Below are 16,573 nucleotides of genomic sequence, written 5' to 3'. Positions count from 1 at the left end.
AGGGGAATTTAAGTATGTGCTTATGCATTTGGATGAACAGAGAAAGCTTGTTGAATCAAAGGAACTACTGAGAGCAGAAGCCCTTAAAAATAATGATTTCTTTTTTCCCTGCAAAAGTATCTGTTATTTATTCCCAAGTCCTTATCTTGTTTATAACAAAGAATGAACAAAATTCCTTTCCCAAGGCTGGATGGTTCTGGAGCATATCCACACCAAACAGGGACAAAAATAAGCTTGATTTTAGACAGAATAAATAAGCAAATGCTCCTTAGTCTTTTGACTTCTTTCTCTCCCTTTTGTCTTTTGTATTCCTCTGTACACAGTAAATATAAGGTTTATAGCATTATCCAAAGTCTGCTGAATTTGATGGAACTCTTTCTATTGGCTTGAATGGGTTTTGGAGCAGACCTGGCGGCAAGAGTATGGCAATACCTTTATATATTTTTCTCATCCGCTGTCTAGAGAAAGGAATGTTATTAAAATACCAGCCAAGCACACAGCTCCCAAGAACTGTCAGTATGCACTGTACTTTGTTAGTTAATTTAAAATTACCCTGTTTTCTTGCTGAACTTACTTTAGGAACATAAAATCTGCAGCAGCTGAATAGGTTTCCAATTTCTAGCTCTTTTTATAGACAACCTTTAAACCACAATTGCCTCTGAAGTACATCACACATAAAGGTAAGTATACAAACAGTAGCTTCCAAACATTACAATAAATCATATTTAAGATGAGTGTGCCCCAAAGCAGAAGTCCCTGTGGTTGCAATAAGGATGTTTGCTGCTGGTGATTTTGTCACCGGGGAAGGCACAGCCTGACAAGTTGGGGGTGGCAGGGCTGCAGAGTCACCCAAGCAAGATGCAGCACCAAGCACAGTCAGGGTAGTGCCCTGGCCTCTTCCCTGATAAATCCAGCTGATAAAGCCCCCATGGCTTTGGTGAGACAGAGGAATGCAAAATGCCCATATGCTCTTCTATTTCAGCTAATGAGGTTCACATTCTTGCCACCAAGGCCCTGATCCAGCTGCTACTCCTGCCATGAGGGATCCCGCTGGAGGGCTGCTGTGGTGGTGGTTTTCACAGTGGGACAAACTCCTGTGCCACCCAAATCCCACGGATGGATGCATTTCAGCGTTTGACTGTATTTTTCCAGACCCTTAAGTGCTACCTATGGAAGCATGTGGCCTCTTACATTTCACAGAGGTGCTGGAAGATGTCCAGAGAAGGGCAAGAGAAGGGTCTGGAGCACAAATGTGATTAGAAGAGGCTGAGGGAGCTGGGGGTGTCAGGCTGGAGAAAAGGGGCCTCAGGGGTGACCTTATCACTCTCTACAACTACCTGAAAGGAGGTTGTAGCCAGGTGGGGGTCGGTCTCTTCTCCTAAGTAACAAGTGGCAGGACAAGAGAAAATTTATTCACTGGAAGGGTTAGGGAATTAGGGAATTATTAGGGAAAATTTATTCACTGGAAGGGTTGTCAAGCACTGGAAGAGGCTGCCCAGGGCAGTGGTGGAATCACCATCCCTGGAGATACACAAAAGACATGTAGATGTGGCACTCAGGGACATGGTTTAGTGACGGGCTTGGCAGTGCTGGGTTAACGGTTAGACCCAATCATCTTAGAGGTGTTTTCCAACCTAAACAATTCCATGATTCTATACTGGTATTACACGAAACTGAGTCCATGAGTGGCCTCCTGAGCTCAGCTCCCCATCCCCACACTAGAAGCAGAGGGGTACAGGCAGTTCCAATTCATGTATATATTGTCGTAGTACTCAATACACACTCAGAAATCTTAAAGCAGATTGTGACTTGGCATCTATAACTAAAAAATATCAATACATAGACACTCAATGTGCTTTTGCAAAATGACAGAAAAACTGTTCTTTTCATGTTTCCTCAATGTAAACATGACTGCATTTTGCTTTGGAATAACTACTGCTCTAAGAGACATATTACCATTGGGTGAATGAATTTGTTACCCATATTTAGTCCTTGTAAATAAAAGAAGCAGACCAACCTGCATATGTTTTTTCTTTTCTTTTTTTTTTTTTTTTTTGGAGTTTGCATGCTTAATACAGAACTAGAGGGTTTAAAATCTCACTGAACATTCTATGTGAATTAACCAGATTCTAGAGTGGGAAGGAAAATAATGAAAAGTACAGCTTTTCATTTAAACATATGCAGCTCTTTTCATGCAGGGTTTGCTTTTAGGAATTTTTTTCCTTTTTTTTTTTTTTAATTACACTTTGCATTAAAGAACATAGCCAGTGTAAACACAGTCTGTAACACTTATAAAACAGTGCAAATTTTGTAAATTTTTGGGAGGAGGTTGAAATCCATATATTTATAATGGAGGTAAAATCGCTTTCTTTCTCAGTAGAAAAATACGTCTATTAAACACCTATATGTTTGGAACTTAACTTCACAAAAGAGCAAGTTATAGTTTCTATACTGTGTAATAAATTAATATCTTTTCTAGATTTCCATTTTCAGTGTTAGTGTCAAATGCATAATAATGCTAGAAAAAACAAGAGAAACATGTATTATTTAGAACCTAATGAAAATCTTACAGACAATAACTGGTGTAGGAGGGCACAGAATAAAGAACTGGGGAAAGAAGCAATGGAAAAATACTGACCTCTATGAATTATTGCACATTTGAGATCATTCTCATGGCCTTTGGGCCAATTCTTTGACTTTTAAGTCTTAGGTCAGCGTTTGTTTCCATTTGACTGTAGGGTACAATTTAGGAACCACTGCAAAATGTCAAGGATTTACTGAACTTGTTTGCTGATGAAACCACAGGCAGCTGAGTGCAGAGTGCTAACTTTTATTCATGCAATCAAAGAGAACAATGCTAAAGACATACTGAAACACAGGCAAGGCTGCCTGCCTAAAAATATTTTTGGGAATTTGCTCCAGCAGATCTCATTGAGACAAAACTCTCATGTCTACTGTGTTTTCATTAGAGCTGTGCCAAAACCTGCAAAACTGGCTTCTGCCTTCTTTATTTAGGGCTTTTTTCCTTAAATACTCCACTCTGCAACTCTTAATCAACTGAGTATGGAAATCTCACTGGTACTCACTGAGCAGCAATGCCTGATGCAGAGTACCTGTGTAACACTTCTCATCCACCAGCAGCAGGAATGCCTTACATGAAAGATAAATGACAGTATCCTATTTGACTGATGGGATCACTCACATAAGTGAGAAATGCAAGACCTTAACAGCTGCTTAAAAACATCACTTTTCACTAGTTGCACAGACAGCAGAAATATTCCTGCTTCTGCCATATTTAAAAGGTACATAAACTGACAGGTAGATAGGCAAGAGAGAAAACTGTCTCAGGTGATTATCACTGCAACTGAAGTCAGATTTACCAGTAAACCTGAATAATTTAGCACTTCAGCTCTGAATATTGCTGTAGTAATTATTTTCTATTGCTGATGTTCTCACAAAAAGGTTAATTTCAAATTGTAACTACTGATTTTGGAAAGAAAATCCTATGTAAAATTACATTGCCTTTTCTACAAATCTTAATAGGGCTCAAGAGATCATAAGAAAATTCAAATTAATGAATAGACCAATAGACAGATAAATTTCTACTTAAATTGTTTGGAAAAAGTCATTATAAATCTGCAAAAAGTTGTGAAATAATCTATAATTGACAGAAAAAAATGTTTAAAATCCTCCTAAACATCTTCCGATATTCTAGTAAGTTGTTTAGTAAAACCACATTGCTAACCATTGACTAGGAATACAACATGCCTCAATAATAAAATGAAGAGATGCTGATGGGAGCAGGTGATTTATTCTACAGTAACTGTTGCTATGCACTTTATTGATAAAGCTTCATCTGCATTGTTTCAGCTGGTCATCTTACTAAAAAGTATTTGTGAGACAATGTTACCGGGAAGGTTTCCTCCTCCTTCCTTTTCAGGATGATTCACCCCTTGTGGTCTGCGCAGGAGATAATAATTTTTGTAGCATGATTAGAATTTCAAAGTGTACTGTAGTCTATATGAAAAACCCGACAACTTCTGTGTATTTCAAATACTGTTACTTAAATATGTATGGATGTTGGAGACCATATACAGTGACCTTTTACCCATCCCAGATTGTAAACCTACTGTAAAATGATGGGGTGCGTTTTTTCTCTCCCCCTTCCTTTTTTAAAGAAGCAATAAAACTGTACATTAAAAGACAGGAAGGACATTACTGAGTTACAAAAAGAATGCCCCCTTTGTCAATAATTTGTAAATGTAAACAAAAAAGTTCAAGTAGAAAAGCAAACAAGTGTGCTGCTGCTTCGAATATGTTTTCTCACCCCATGGGGTTAGGGCAAAGTTCTTTAAAAATGTGTCTTCATGGCGGTCATGAAGCATCTCGAAAGAGTCCTGATGTCCACTACCAGATATCACTGGTGAAGCTAAGCTCCTTGGCTGATAAAGGTAGCAATGGGTTGTTCCTGTGAAACTCCTGGGGGTCCTTCACGGTGTTGTTGAGAGGTAGCTGTCCGTTCAGGAGCGTCAGAGGAATGTTACAGTACGTGTGGTGGTTGCTTATGGAAGCGATTGGCAGTGTCGCTGCTGACACGTCGTACTCGTATCCTCTGCAGTAATGTCTCATGTGCACAGAGTCTGCTTGATGGTAGTCAGTTAAATCAGCCCGTGATTCCACCAACGTGGCAGAAGTGCCTGTGACAGCAACAGAGGGGATAGTCTGAAGGTCTCCAAAAAGGCCCTGCTCTGCAGAATCCAGGACCTGATGCCGGGACACCACCTCCTTTTTCTTCCCTGGCATTTCAAAGACTAGGCGCTTCCAAAACTTAGAATTCAGTTTGCTGCTTTTTGGTCCTTTCCACTTGACCACCGAGAGAAGTTTGATGGTGTGCTTTAAAGATTCCACTTCATGATAATTCACTTTCCCTTTTAATTCAGTACACTCAATCAAAATAACTTTGATTTCGCCACTGACTAGCATGTTATGGAGTCTGTTTTCCATCTCAAAAATACTCCATCCTCTCCTGAGAACATAGTCTGGAGTTAACACGATAATGAGTCTTCTGCTTTGCTCAACACATCTTGTGAGATCTTCAATGTAGGCTACAAATTATAGAAAGAGAGAAAGAGTAAAGAATAAAGAAGTCTATTGTATCAAAACATTAGGCTTGCAATCAAGTATAACAAAATCCTACAGCTTACTGATCCACACTGTTTAAGACAATGGGCATTTCAATATACTCCAACAAAAATAGGATTGTGTATCACAACATAGTTCTATTTATGGAGTACACATAAAAAACTCCTTAATAATACCCTCCTCCCTTTGCTATTTTTCCCTGTTCGTTGCAGCAGAACGACATTTACAAAACATCCTCGCTGTGTAGATGCATTAGTGACTAAAAACACACAGTTCACTCAGTGAAAAGAATACAGGTCAAGAGCAATGTAATGTTTGTGTAAATTTTAACATTAACATTGGTTATGATCAACACTGTGTTGAGGGAAGCACACTCTGGGAAGCAGTTCTCGTGTTTCAGATGCAAGGGCATGAGGGTGCCGCAGGGTGTATGAACCGTAACTTGCAAGTGCTCAAAAAGAAATGAACCCTCATCACATGCAGAACTTGTGCTTATTGCATAGAAGCATCATGGTAGCTCTTTCTTCTTTAGGTATTGACCACAAAGCCCAAGAACATTCTTTGTAGCCCAATGGTCTGTTTTAATATCAGGAACCTGTGCTTCTATGTGCCCCAAGGTATTAACAGAAACTTCACAAGTGACAGGAACAAATGGAAAATTTAAACATATTGGAGGTATTTATTTGTTGAGACATCAGTGACAAAGAAAATAGTAGAATTCTTTTATTCATGCATGCCAAGGAGTTGCAATTGATCAGTGTAAGCAGAAATGCCAGCCCATCATCAGCTCCATGATGCCAGCTTATGGAACTACAAAATATCCTTGAAGTTGGACTTGGCTCCCTGAGTTTCGCTCATCCCAGGAATGGTAGGGAAGAGAAGCCAATTACGCTGGTCTGACATGGAACAGGATGGGAAAGAGATCTACTTACAGACCTGATCCAAAACCCATTCAAATGAACAGACTTCAGCAAATTTCAATGGGTTTTGGGTCAAGACCAGAAAAATGAAATCACTTAAAAAAAACCCACTAAGGGCAGAAGAGTGTTCATAGATTGCATAGCACTCGACACAGGATATCTTTTTGTGTTTTTAAACTACATGAACCTCTTTGACCATGCTACTGAGGATGTGCCACCTGACAACAGAGGAAAGCACGTGTTATAAATGAAGACTTGGACACAAGAGCTGCACAGAACAGATCTTTACTCAGCACAGGGCAGGGCCTCTCTTTACACACCTGCCCTCTAGCAGGAACAATAATTACAAATAACATCATTAATCAACATCTGTTACTGCAAGACTCATTTTTATAGTCCCAGGCACCATACCACAGCATGCTTGTTCACACCACTTCCAGTAAAGCAAATAGCTACAAAATAGGCCAACAGTAACATTCTAAAATAGCTTATTTTCATGAGACTGAAGGCATAGTTAGCATCAAATCTGCCTTTACCAATGTTTTATTTCACCACTTAGCAGCAAGAAGAATTTCTTTCACAAATGGAAAAAAGAGGCAATTGCAAACATCCCACAGACACACAAAAATTTAAGACATACACATACATTACAAATGTCTATGCAACAATCCTGACTTTTAGTTAATGGTTTATGACTCTTTAATCATGCAGCATTTACATTTTGTTTTTTTTCCTTGAAATATTTTATGAGGAAAACCCCCACATTGTTCTGTGTAAAATAGTTACTCATTAATGAAAAAAATTCAACATTAAAATCCATGGGAGAGGCAGCAGAGAGGAGAGAGAATCGGCAACAAAGAGAAAATGATAAGCAGAACTGGTGAAACAAAACTTAAGGAAAGGTAGAAATGTTCAATACAATGGAAAGAGATTATCCCAATGTATCAACAGCTCAGACTCTTCATTTTCTTCCTTTCTTTCTGCTCCCAAAAAGAAAGAATTTAGGTGGGAAGCTTCATCATTAGAGGTTGAATCTGCAAGATACAGTAAAACAACAAACTATCATGCATCTTTCCTGAGACATATTCATCCCTCCTTCAAACAACTCAGACACTGCTTTATACAAGACAGTTCTCTGCAGGACACAACACTGGGCAATACCACATGTCCAGGTTAGTGCCAAGCACGGCCACGCATATCCAATATGCATCCAACAAACACAAACCAACAAAACAAACAGAAATCAGTCCACTTTCATCTCTTCAAATAGCCAGTGGCAATCATTTCAATAGCAATAATCCATTATACCATCGCAGTCAAAAACTCATCAGACTTTGCTTTAGTCAATCAGGGAAAGAGGTGGGAAGACAACAGGAAAAAAGCCCTATTTTCTCAGATGGACATTTCTTCCCTTGGTGCCTCTCCCACATTTTGGCATGCCCACCTTTCTTACTGGATATTGCAACAGGTTAGAGCTCTGTCCTCAGCTGAGTAACAGACACCTTCCCAAATGACCATGAGGTGACCTCTCAAATTCCACATTTGGAGCTGTTATAGCTCCATGGACTTGGCCAGTGAACAGGGGGCCTGTTGGTGCACTGAGGATAAAGCACACCGAATAGGAAACTGGAAAGCCACATTTCTAGCCATCTGGTCCAGAAGTACTCAGTACTCCCAATAACTTCAGCTTGGGATTACTACTGAAGGTTGGTGACAAATTTCCTGGAGCATGTGGTTCCATCGGGTGTACTCTGCAATATGTCCAATGTGCACAACTTGAACATTTCTGTGAAGAAAAGCACAGGAAGACAGGTTCCTGTCTGTGGAAATTCCAGCTTGGTATTTTCCAGTGGTACAAGTCTGACTGCATAAACTATGAGTTGCTAAATCACCCGCTCTCATTTCACTTCAGAATTTGAGACTTCCCAAAATACAGCAGTTTCAGTTGTCTGTCTCAAGTGAATCCAAGCAATCTCTGTTGCAGTGTGGGATGGAGAAAGGGTTGCTTTCACCTTTCCAGTGAGCTAAGAAGTAGTTGTCAGGCAATGGTTCTGTTTCACTTAGAAAAAAAAACCTGAACAGGGACTTCAGCAATGACATCACCAACTAGGATCAACTATAAGATTCCAGAGCAACATATTTACATCAGATAAATATAACTTTGCTGTAACTTCACTTTTGCTGAGGAGGTGTCAACTTCAATGACATTTCATTGTGAGGGGAGAAAAAGTTGTCTTGACAAAATCAGTATGGGATTACTCGCTTTTATTTCCCAAAGACTGTGTTTTTATTATAAACTAGAATGTAAAAATAAGATGTCAGCATGAGAATTATCCACTTGGATTTCATTGAAAAAGAACATTTTAAATTTTGGCCCTTTTCCCCCCTCCTTTAAACATCATTTTGCAATATGGCACAAAACTGTTCTCAAAATGTAAGCAAATCACATAGGTCAACAACTTAAAATTGTGAGTGACTGTATCAGTAACTTCCTTGCATCATGTTCAATGCAACGCCCAAGGAAGCATGGACAGCAAGAAATGTTATACCCCAAACCAAACAACGTTTTTGCATGGTTGTCCATGAGTAATGAAGACAGATCACCTGACAGCAAATGTGCTCACCAAACACCATCAACATGTAGTAATGCTGAACTGTAGTCTGAAGCACTGAAGAAGAGAATTCCAAGCGATGCATCCCATTTGCAATTAAATCATGCATAACTGCCTATGGAACCTTGAATGAGCTACATTAACCACAAGCTGGAAGGAAACGTAATATGCAAGCAGACTAAGAGCAAGGAAATTAATGAACACCATGGATACAGAGTTGCTTACACAAAGAAATGACTGACTAACCAGATTTAGGTGATTTGCAGAAGCAGTTGAGGGAGAAAGAAAAAACACTAGAAATCATATTAAGTCCTACGGATATTTTTGGGAAACACCAGCACCACGAGAACCAAAGAGTATCCACCATCAACCCCCTGCTGGCTGGTTCCTGGCAGTCTGAAAATAACCAGCCTTTCTGTGTTTGGCAATGTGACCATCACTTGAGGAAGTTATTTATAGAAGAGCAATTCAGTCCTGGCTTCCTAACTGAATAGTTCCCAAACCCTAAATCTGACCACTTTATTATAATACAAATAACTGCATGTATTGCTTTCCTATTTATTAAATATGTTTTGCTTCTGTTAGCTCAGACCAGAACAGCAAATGCAGGTGGAACTGCTGAAACACAGAGCAGAGAAATGGCCCCTCCTGGGAGAGAGCCCAATCCCTGTATAAGCTAAGGGACAGCTGATGAGTTCAACATAAACAAACAAATACTGCAGATCAGGGTGACACACTGCCCTCTCAGCATAGTCCTCCCCTTGCCATCATCAGACTTTCTGTATTTGACATGGTAAAGGAAGAAGGAAAATAGAAAATATGGAAGTTCTGGGAATGTCTCCTTGCAGACTGAAATATCTGAAGTGGGTAATGTTGGTAAAATTGTCTTGGCAATAGATGGCTGAAACAAAATTCTGCATATTTATAATCAAAGATTCATAGACTGATGCAGGTTAGAAGGGGGCCCTGGAGGTCTCCAGCTCAATATCCTGCCTGAAGGGTATTGCTCAGGACATTGTCCAATATGTTTTTAAGACCTCCAAGATTGGAGGTTTCTCGATGTCTCTGGGTTGTTTCAGTTTCTGACCACCTCCATGGTGAGTAAACTTTTCAGATGTTTAAATGGAATTTTCAGTGTTGCAACTCATACCTATGACCTCTTGTTCAACAACTGTGCACCTCTGAGAAGAAGCTGCCTTCACCTTTGTGCTGTCCACTGGAAAAATAACAGTCAGATCCCTCCTTAGCTTTGTCTTTGCTGGCCTTTTCTTTTGGGCTCTCCTCTTATACTGTATGCTCCAGCTCCCTGACCACCTTGGTGGCCTTCAGTGGGCTGTTACAGGATAGCCAGCCCTTCTGGCTTTTGCTCACATTTCTTCCTTTTTCAACTGTTATCCCTCTCTATCCCTGGTACCCTCACCCATGCCTGGCATTAAGTGTAAGATTCATACAGAGCAGACAACCAGGGACTTCAGAAAGGAGTTGTTCCTGTTCCAAAGAAATGGCATCCCATACCTAATAAAGGCTCCTTGAGAACTCCAGACATATGGTTCTACTGGGTTTTGTTCATCCAGGAGCCCAGGAAGCTGGAATTCACTGGGCAAACGCCACACAGATAGGCAGACAAAACTACAAAGTGCCAGAACTGAAATACTGACTGTTGTGTGCTTTTTATCACGTCTTAGGCACTCTCCTGTTTTGCTGAGAACTTCTCATTTTTCAGGTAAAGCAAAGATTATCACTGTAGTTCTTTTCACTGCCTGATCTGTTTACCCTGGGCTGAGCTGGGGTGAATTGTTTGTGGTTTTTTCAATCCTGTCAAGACCAAATGTACATATGCTTAGAGAGCACCTAGATGATGCTCTAATAGATTTGTATTGCTGGTATCAAAAATCAAACTTGACAATTCTGACCTCTTCACTTCCAGGGTTTAAAATAATTTGCAGAAACCATGGAGAAAAATATCTTCTTCTGAGTAGTCCCAATTTTAGAGGAGTGAAGGGCAAATAGATGTTTTTCTCTGCAGACACATCATCCTTAGCAGACAGAAAATGGCTCAGGTGAAAATGTAATTATTGCTGTTACACACCCCGGCCCCCCACCCCCAACTATTCAGTCTCCTCAGGTCTCCTAACACTGAATTAAAAAACTCACAGGGCTTGAGAGTATTTGCTGTGGGAAAGGATTTGTTTAAAAAGCCCTGAAAACTAATAGGGTGAAAATAATGAGAACTGCTAAAAAACTTCCATAACAACTGCAAGTGCATCTCAGGGATCACAGTCTCCTTACACAGGTTAACATATCCAATTATGCCTAAGTTGCCCAGGCAGAAAGGTGTATGTGCTGTCAGCTTCGACAGAATGCAGAACACTCACTCTGATAAGACCAAAGCATATTCTTTGTGAACAAATAGCTGCTATAGTACTTCCCAGAATATGCAACTCAATTCCTAGGTTATAAACTTGGTCTCACTGCTTATACAGCACTCTACATGTCACATCTCCCTGCTGGGTCACCCCTTTCACCTCCCAGCCAGCATGGCTGTGTGGGATTCTGCAGGAGCCAGAGCAGAGGAGCGGTGGCTGCTTTAGCCCCTTTTCCACCTCACCAGTCTGGGGAGCCGGGTCCATCCACGCTGCTCTCAGGCAGCACCAAGATTCACCTCAAAGGTCCTTGCTGGCCATGGTGTGATGGGCACCACTGAGGCCCTTGGCATCCTTCATGCTGTTTTCCCTCCCACTAGGACAAAATGCTCCACTGGGATAAGATTTGTATCCCGGCAGGGCTTAGAAACAAACACCTACTGCAAAACGTGACTCAGCCTCATTTGACCTGAACCCTGGATGCCAGGGATCTGCTTCCCAATGGTGAAGAGGTGGCCTCAGTCCCCACAGCCATCACCTCTGTCCTCCCAGGGACAGCAGCAGTTGCTCCATGGACATCCCTGAAACAGAGGGTTCTCAGCACAGAGGTGACATGAAGAGCTCAGACATGCACTGTGAAGGAGGTGGCTGCTGGGTGCATCCCAGCTAAAGCACATCTGGCTGTAATCTCCCCCTTGGCTGCACAGGGACATGCAGAGCCCATCACAGCTTTTCCTCAGAGGTTAGTGATGAGCCAGCTGGACAAAAACATAATCAAAGTTGTCCCTGAATTTTTCCAGAGTCAGCTTTTTAGGTTGTTCAGAGAACTGTGCAAGAAAATTAATGAAATACTATTTAACAAATCTATTTTTTGCTCGCTCTCAAATCCAAGGAGCAGCTGTCAGTACTGCTGCATGCCAGGAAGGAAGCGCAATGGTTCACACCCTCCTGTGGCAGCACCTCACAACTGCAGAGACTGTAGGAACAGTCCTACAGAACACAGCTCATGTGCTGCACTAGTGGAGTGGCACACACTGAGGCGCACAGGATATAGAAGGAAACACATCAGAACAAAGTAGGAAAGTATTACATTGATTGAAAGTAATTTACACCGAAAGATGAGGAAACGCAGCACATGTGAGAAGAGATATTTCCTAAAATAAAAAAAATATCTGTGATCAACCCTCAATTTTTCTATAGAAATCTACCCTGGAGAGCTATATATTTTGTCGTATCTGCCAATTTTTGAGACAGTCACTCTAAAATATGTTTACCTCAGAAGTTTCTAGCAGGCTCATTCTACATCACACTGCCTTCACTAAGCACTGCAAGTCCTTGTGAGACTGGTGAGCACTAGGCAGGACACGGCCACATTCCACTTCTCCAGCGCACACGGAGAGCTTACAAATACAGGAGGCCGAGTCTTCCTTCCTTCCCCATCCCCTCTCCCTCCCTCTAGCCCCACTTAAAATAAAGTGCCTTCTCTCATATCTTTTTCAAAGCTAAAGCATGCAAATCACACTCATTTCAGTGGCACATTTTATTCTGCATTGTCATTATGTCTGATTAAGCGTTCTTGAAGCTCCATGTGTTAGAATCAGGCCTTTTCATAATACTGAAGAAGTGAGTTTGAGAGGAAAAAAGAGGGATTAAATCTGTGAATGTTCATAAATGAGAACTGACATTTTCAGGTACCCTACATTTTCAAGAGAGGTTTAATGAATACCCAAAGTGATGACAAGTATTTGCTGAGTGCCTGACTGACAAAAATAGACAAAAATAAAATACCATGTTGGCTGGTACAACAATTGGGAAAAAGAATCTCATTTTGGATTAATTTGTGCTTCAGTATAGTTACTGAAGGGTTAACTTTAAATTCTTTAATTCACTTGCATAATTGCTATGTATAACTCTGCTATATTGCTGGATATCAAACAACTAGTTACAACAATTCTGTGAAAAAGCTGTATTTTCTCTTAATAATATCTAAAAATTTGGTATTACTTGCTTGTACTGTCAGAAATAAGAAGGTTATGAGCCAAGTCCCCCTTCTGGAATTTCTCACTAAGGGAGAAAAACTCACACCTTGCAGGGGCAGAAAGAAAAAGGGAATCAGCTCTAAACTAGGAGCTGCAAACACACATGATCGATTCAAGCCACTACACAGGACTTTGCATGATCTCTGGCTGGGCTCTGACTCCTCTTTCCCAGTGGTACAGGATTCAGAGCTCTGCTTCCAGCTCTCTCAAATGTCAAAGAAGAAACAGGCTCTAACTTCTGGGGCAGGCACTGGGGTTTGGCAGCAGCAAGGCGGCAGTTTCAGGTTTTTGGCAGGCAGGTTGCTAACGCAGCTATGTTCGAGCTGTTTCATGTTTGGGGACATCTGTTCCAGTACAGCCATTGCTTTGTTCTCTTGTTCCTATTTCCTATACAGTAGCACATACAGAGAGAAGTTCATTTTCTCTTTTACTATTTTTTTATGGAAGTGATTTGGAAACGGAATTTGTAGTAAAAAATGCTGATTTTTTTCCACAAGGGTAGCATTTCAAATAAATGTGGTACTGCAGTAAACATACCCTGCACTCAAAATTCATCAACATCATGCATATGATTCGTGGTCTTTCTGACTTGCTCAAAAATGAACCTGGTAGAAAAAATGCCGTAACTACCACTAGGAAAGCATTAACTGTTGGTACAGACATCCAAAGGTGGTGCTGCATCTTTAGACATGGCAGCAAAACTGATTTGAAATGCACAACTGTATTTCATTGTCAGCATTGAAAATAGTATTGGCTCATGGGGCTGTACATAGTCCTCTGAATAATTAATACTACTTACACAATATCAATGACTTACACAATGCTCACACTGCTCAGAAATTCAACACTCAGTCAAAACTCCAATCGTACCCTTACCATTAACTGAGAAACTATTGTAGCTCTTTATGAGACTTCCAAGTTAGGGAAAAACCCAGAAAGATAATGGAAAAGATTACTTTTACTTGTAAAGCTGCTGTAGACAAACAAATAATCACTGAAAAAAAATAATAATCCCATTTTCAATACATACCAGAGACTACAAAATCTTTTTAGGAAGTTTCCTGCTTAGTTACCTGTGTCTGATATAGACATTTTGGACTCCGTATTGCTTGAAGAGCTGCAGCCTTCCCTGTAGGAAGGTCCAGCTCCTTCCTCCACCACTGAAACCAGTGGCAGTTCCATTGATTTCAGCAATGCACGAACAAGCTCTAACATAGAGCTTGAATTTGCAGTGCTGAGGAAACTTTTCCAATCCTTGCAACCACTTCCCAAAGAGAGGTTTTCCTCTGGTAACTGTCACCCAGTCCAGGCCTTTGTGACACATCAGAGAGAAACAAAACAGAAAGGTCAGAAATACTTACTTCCACTAGGGATCAGGTCCCTATCCGGAATGAAGAGCTTGTATCCATAGTGCTTTTCCAGAACATCTGGCAGAATTTCAAGTGCAAACTGCTCCTCTTCATTGGTGTCACGATCTAACGCATCGGGATCCACTTTGGTGTATGAAAGATATGCATCGTATTCCTTGTTGTCTGCAAGAAAACAAATTAATGTTCAGCTGGCTGTTTGCAAGAGCACTAGAAAAAATACAGGACAGTACTAGGAAATTGTATTATTCCTTGAAATGACCAGGCATTTCCCAACAAAACTGGGACTTTTCACAGGAACATATAATCTGGCTTCCAGAGAGAAATTTTACGGATCCAGACAAAGGATATCCTTTCAGTTTTCTTCTGCATGTGGAGCAGTAACTCTGCTCCATGTGGTCAGACCCATGTCACAGCTGACAAGGTCATGGGCAAGATTTTGATACAAAAGACTAAAGCTGAAAGTTTTAATTTTAATCCTTTACATATTGCTAATGGAAATCTTTCAATTCCTATGCCTCAAGAGTGCTAGGATTATGTGAAAGTTTTGAACTTGGAAAAGTTTTTGTGCCTGGAAAGTTTTGAGCAAGGAAAACTTCCTCTCACAAGTGAGAACAGAAATGACTTAACCCAATGAATACTGACTATGCAAAAAAACAACGCCAGATACAAACAGTTTAAAGCATTTTTTTCAGAAAGCCCTGTACTTTTAAAAATCAATGTAATAATTTTAGAGGTCACTTGACCCAGGACATTTGAAATATTTGGAGCTCACAGTTTGAGAGAGAGAAATAATTCTCAGAGCAATGGGGCTTAGGGGGAGACTTGCCCCTCCATTCTCCTTGCAGCTCAGGAGTGGATGCAAAACCTCATCCAAAGGTGGATAGAAAGGGCAATACACCTCCTCCTCTTCCTCCCGCACAGCACTGGGGCTTGTCTCCAGCTCTGCTTCTGAAACGTGGAGCTAAGAGCTGGTGACCATGCCAGGAACAGAAGTGATCCACTACTGAGCTCAGGATCCATGCTGGCATCAGACTGTCTTAGTGACATTTCTCTTTCCTATTCCTCTGCAGTAATGGAAAACAGTGTATCGGAAAAGTCAACCTTCAGCAATTCAGTCTCCAGGGAAGAGCACAGCTGCCATTATTTACAGAAAATGAAAAATCAAATAGTTGTGAGAACAAAACTGCATGAATGGAGGGTTTCTGAGTACCAATTATCTGTAAAGAATAGTGCACATGAAAGATAATTACAGCAGTTAAAAATCATCAATATATTCTGACAAAAAGAAAAAAAACCCTAATCGTAATACAATATTTTCCTTGATGACCTTGAAATGATGGTTACTTATAATTTTTGACACAAAGCCAGACCCATGAGGGGCAGAGCTACAGTCAAAGCATGTGAATAATTATATATTTGTAAAAGGCAATTTGCCTAGTGTCACCGTAGCTGTAGGGGAGGATGGAGGATGTCCACCTGGCTTGCTGATATTCCTCTGAAATCAACAGGCCAGTCAGCTTTGGAAGCCTGTCCAAAACCTACTCCCCTGTCCATAATGAAGCCTGCCAAAACCTTTTAAGAGATGCCAGGCACCAAGTGATCCTAGAGGCAACATCCCTGCAAACGTCTGCGAGCTCTGCAGAGGCAGCAGAGCCCTGACGTGGCCGCGGAGCAGCGTGAAAGCCACACATCCGTGTGCCGGTGGTCCCAGAGCTTCCAACCCCTTCCAGCTGCGTGGGCACAGCTGCCCTCTCCAGTCACCTCTGCTCACAGCACAAGTGAGCAAGATGCAGACAGAACCAGTTCCCCCGAGCTCCTGAGACTTGCACACTTCTGTTACATCTCCATGGTCTCAACTCCCTCTTCACGAGCTTCACACACACAGGACAGAGCAGAAGGACCTGTCCACGCTTGCCTACCACTTGCTTTGAGTGCTCTGGAAGCAGCACTGTTTGGAGCCAATTTCTAAATGGGTCCTTTAATCCTCAGTGTCATTTTCTCTAAAAGCAATGCTACACACAATAAAGGAAGTGAATGCATCCAGCATTGCTTACATAGGGTATTTTTAGAAATAGGAATAAAGCAAATCTGTTGAGTTTCCAAATCTTTTTTAAAGAAATACATGTA

At 41.0% G+C, this 16,573-nt stretch overlaps 1 protein-coding gene across 11 annotated transcripts in view; it reads right to left on the bottom strand.

Moving 5' to 3' along the window:
- Nucleotides 1-604: 604 nt before the first annotated feature.
- Nucleotides 605-16,573, bottom strand: part of IL1RAPL2 (interleukin 1 receptor accessory protein like 2) — a 419,062-nt gene continuing 403,093 nt past the window's right edge. For 10 of the 11 annotated variants that reach the window (XM_064669936.1, XM_064669938.1, XM_064669939.1 and 7 more), the window contains 2 exons: nt 14,438-14,608; nt 605-5,105 (listed from right to left, as the gene is read on the bottom strand). In XM_064669936.1, coding sequence (XP_064526006.1) covers nt 4,408-5,105; nt 14,438-14,608 — 869 coding nt within the window. In that variant the 3' untranslated portion in view covers nt 605-4,407. Of the gene's footprint in view, nt 5,106-6,331; nt 7,097-14,437; nt 14,609-16,573 lie in introns of those variants that run through there. The other variant, XM_064669946.1, reaches the window with a different exon arrangement.

The sequence above is a fragment of the Pseudopipra pipra genome, chromosome 13, assembly GCF_036250125.1.
Source record: "Pseudopipra pipra isolate bDixPip1 chromosome 13, bDixPip1.hap1, whole genome shotgun sequence".
Classification (NCBI taxonomy): Eukaryota; Metazoa; Chordata; class Aves; order Passeriformes; family Pipridae; genus Pseudopipra; species Pseudopipra pipra.
Note: the sequence above shows the minus strand (reverse complement) of the source record. Positions and strands in the feature narration are given on the sequence as shown.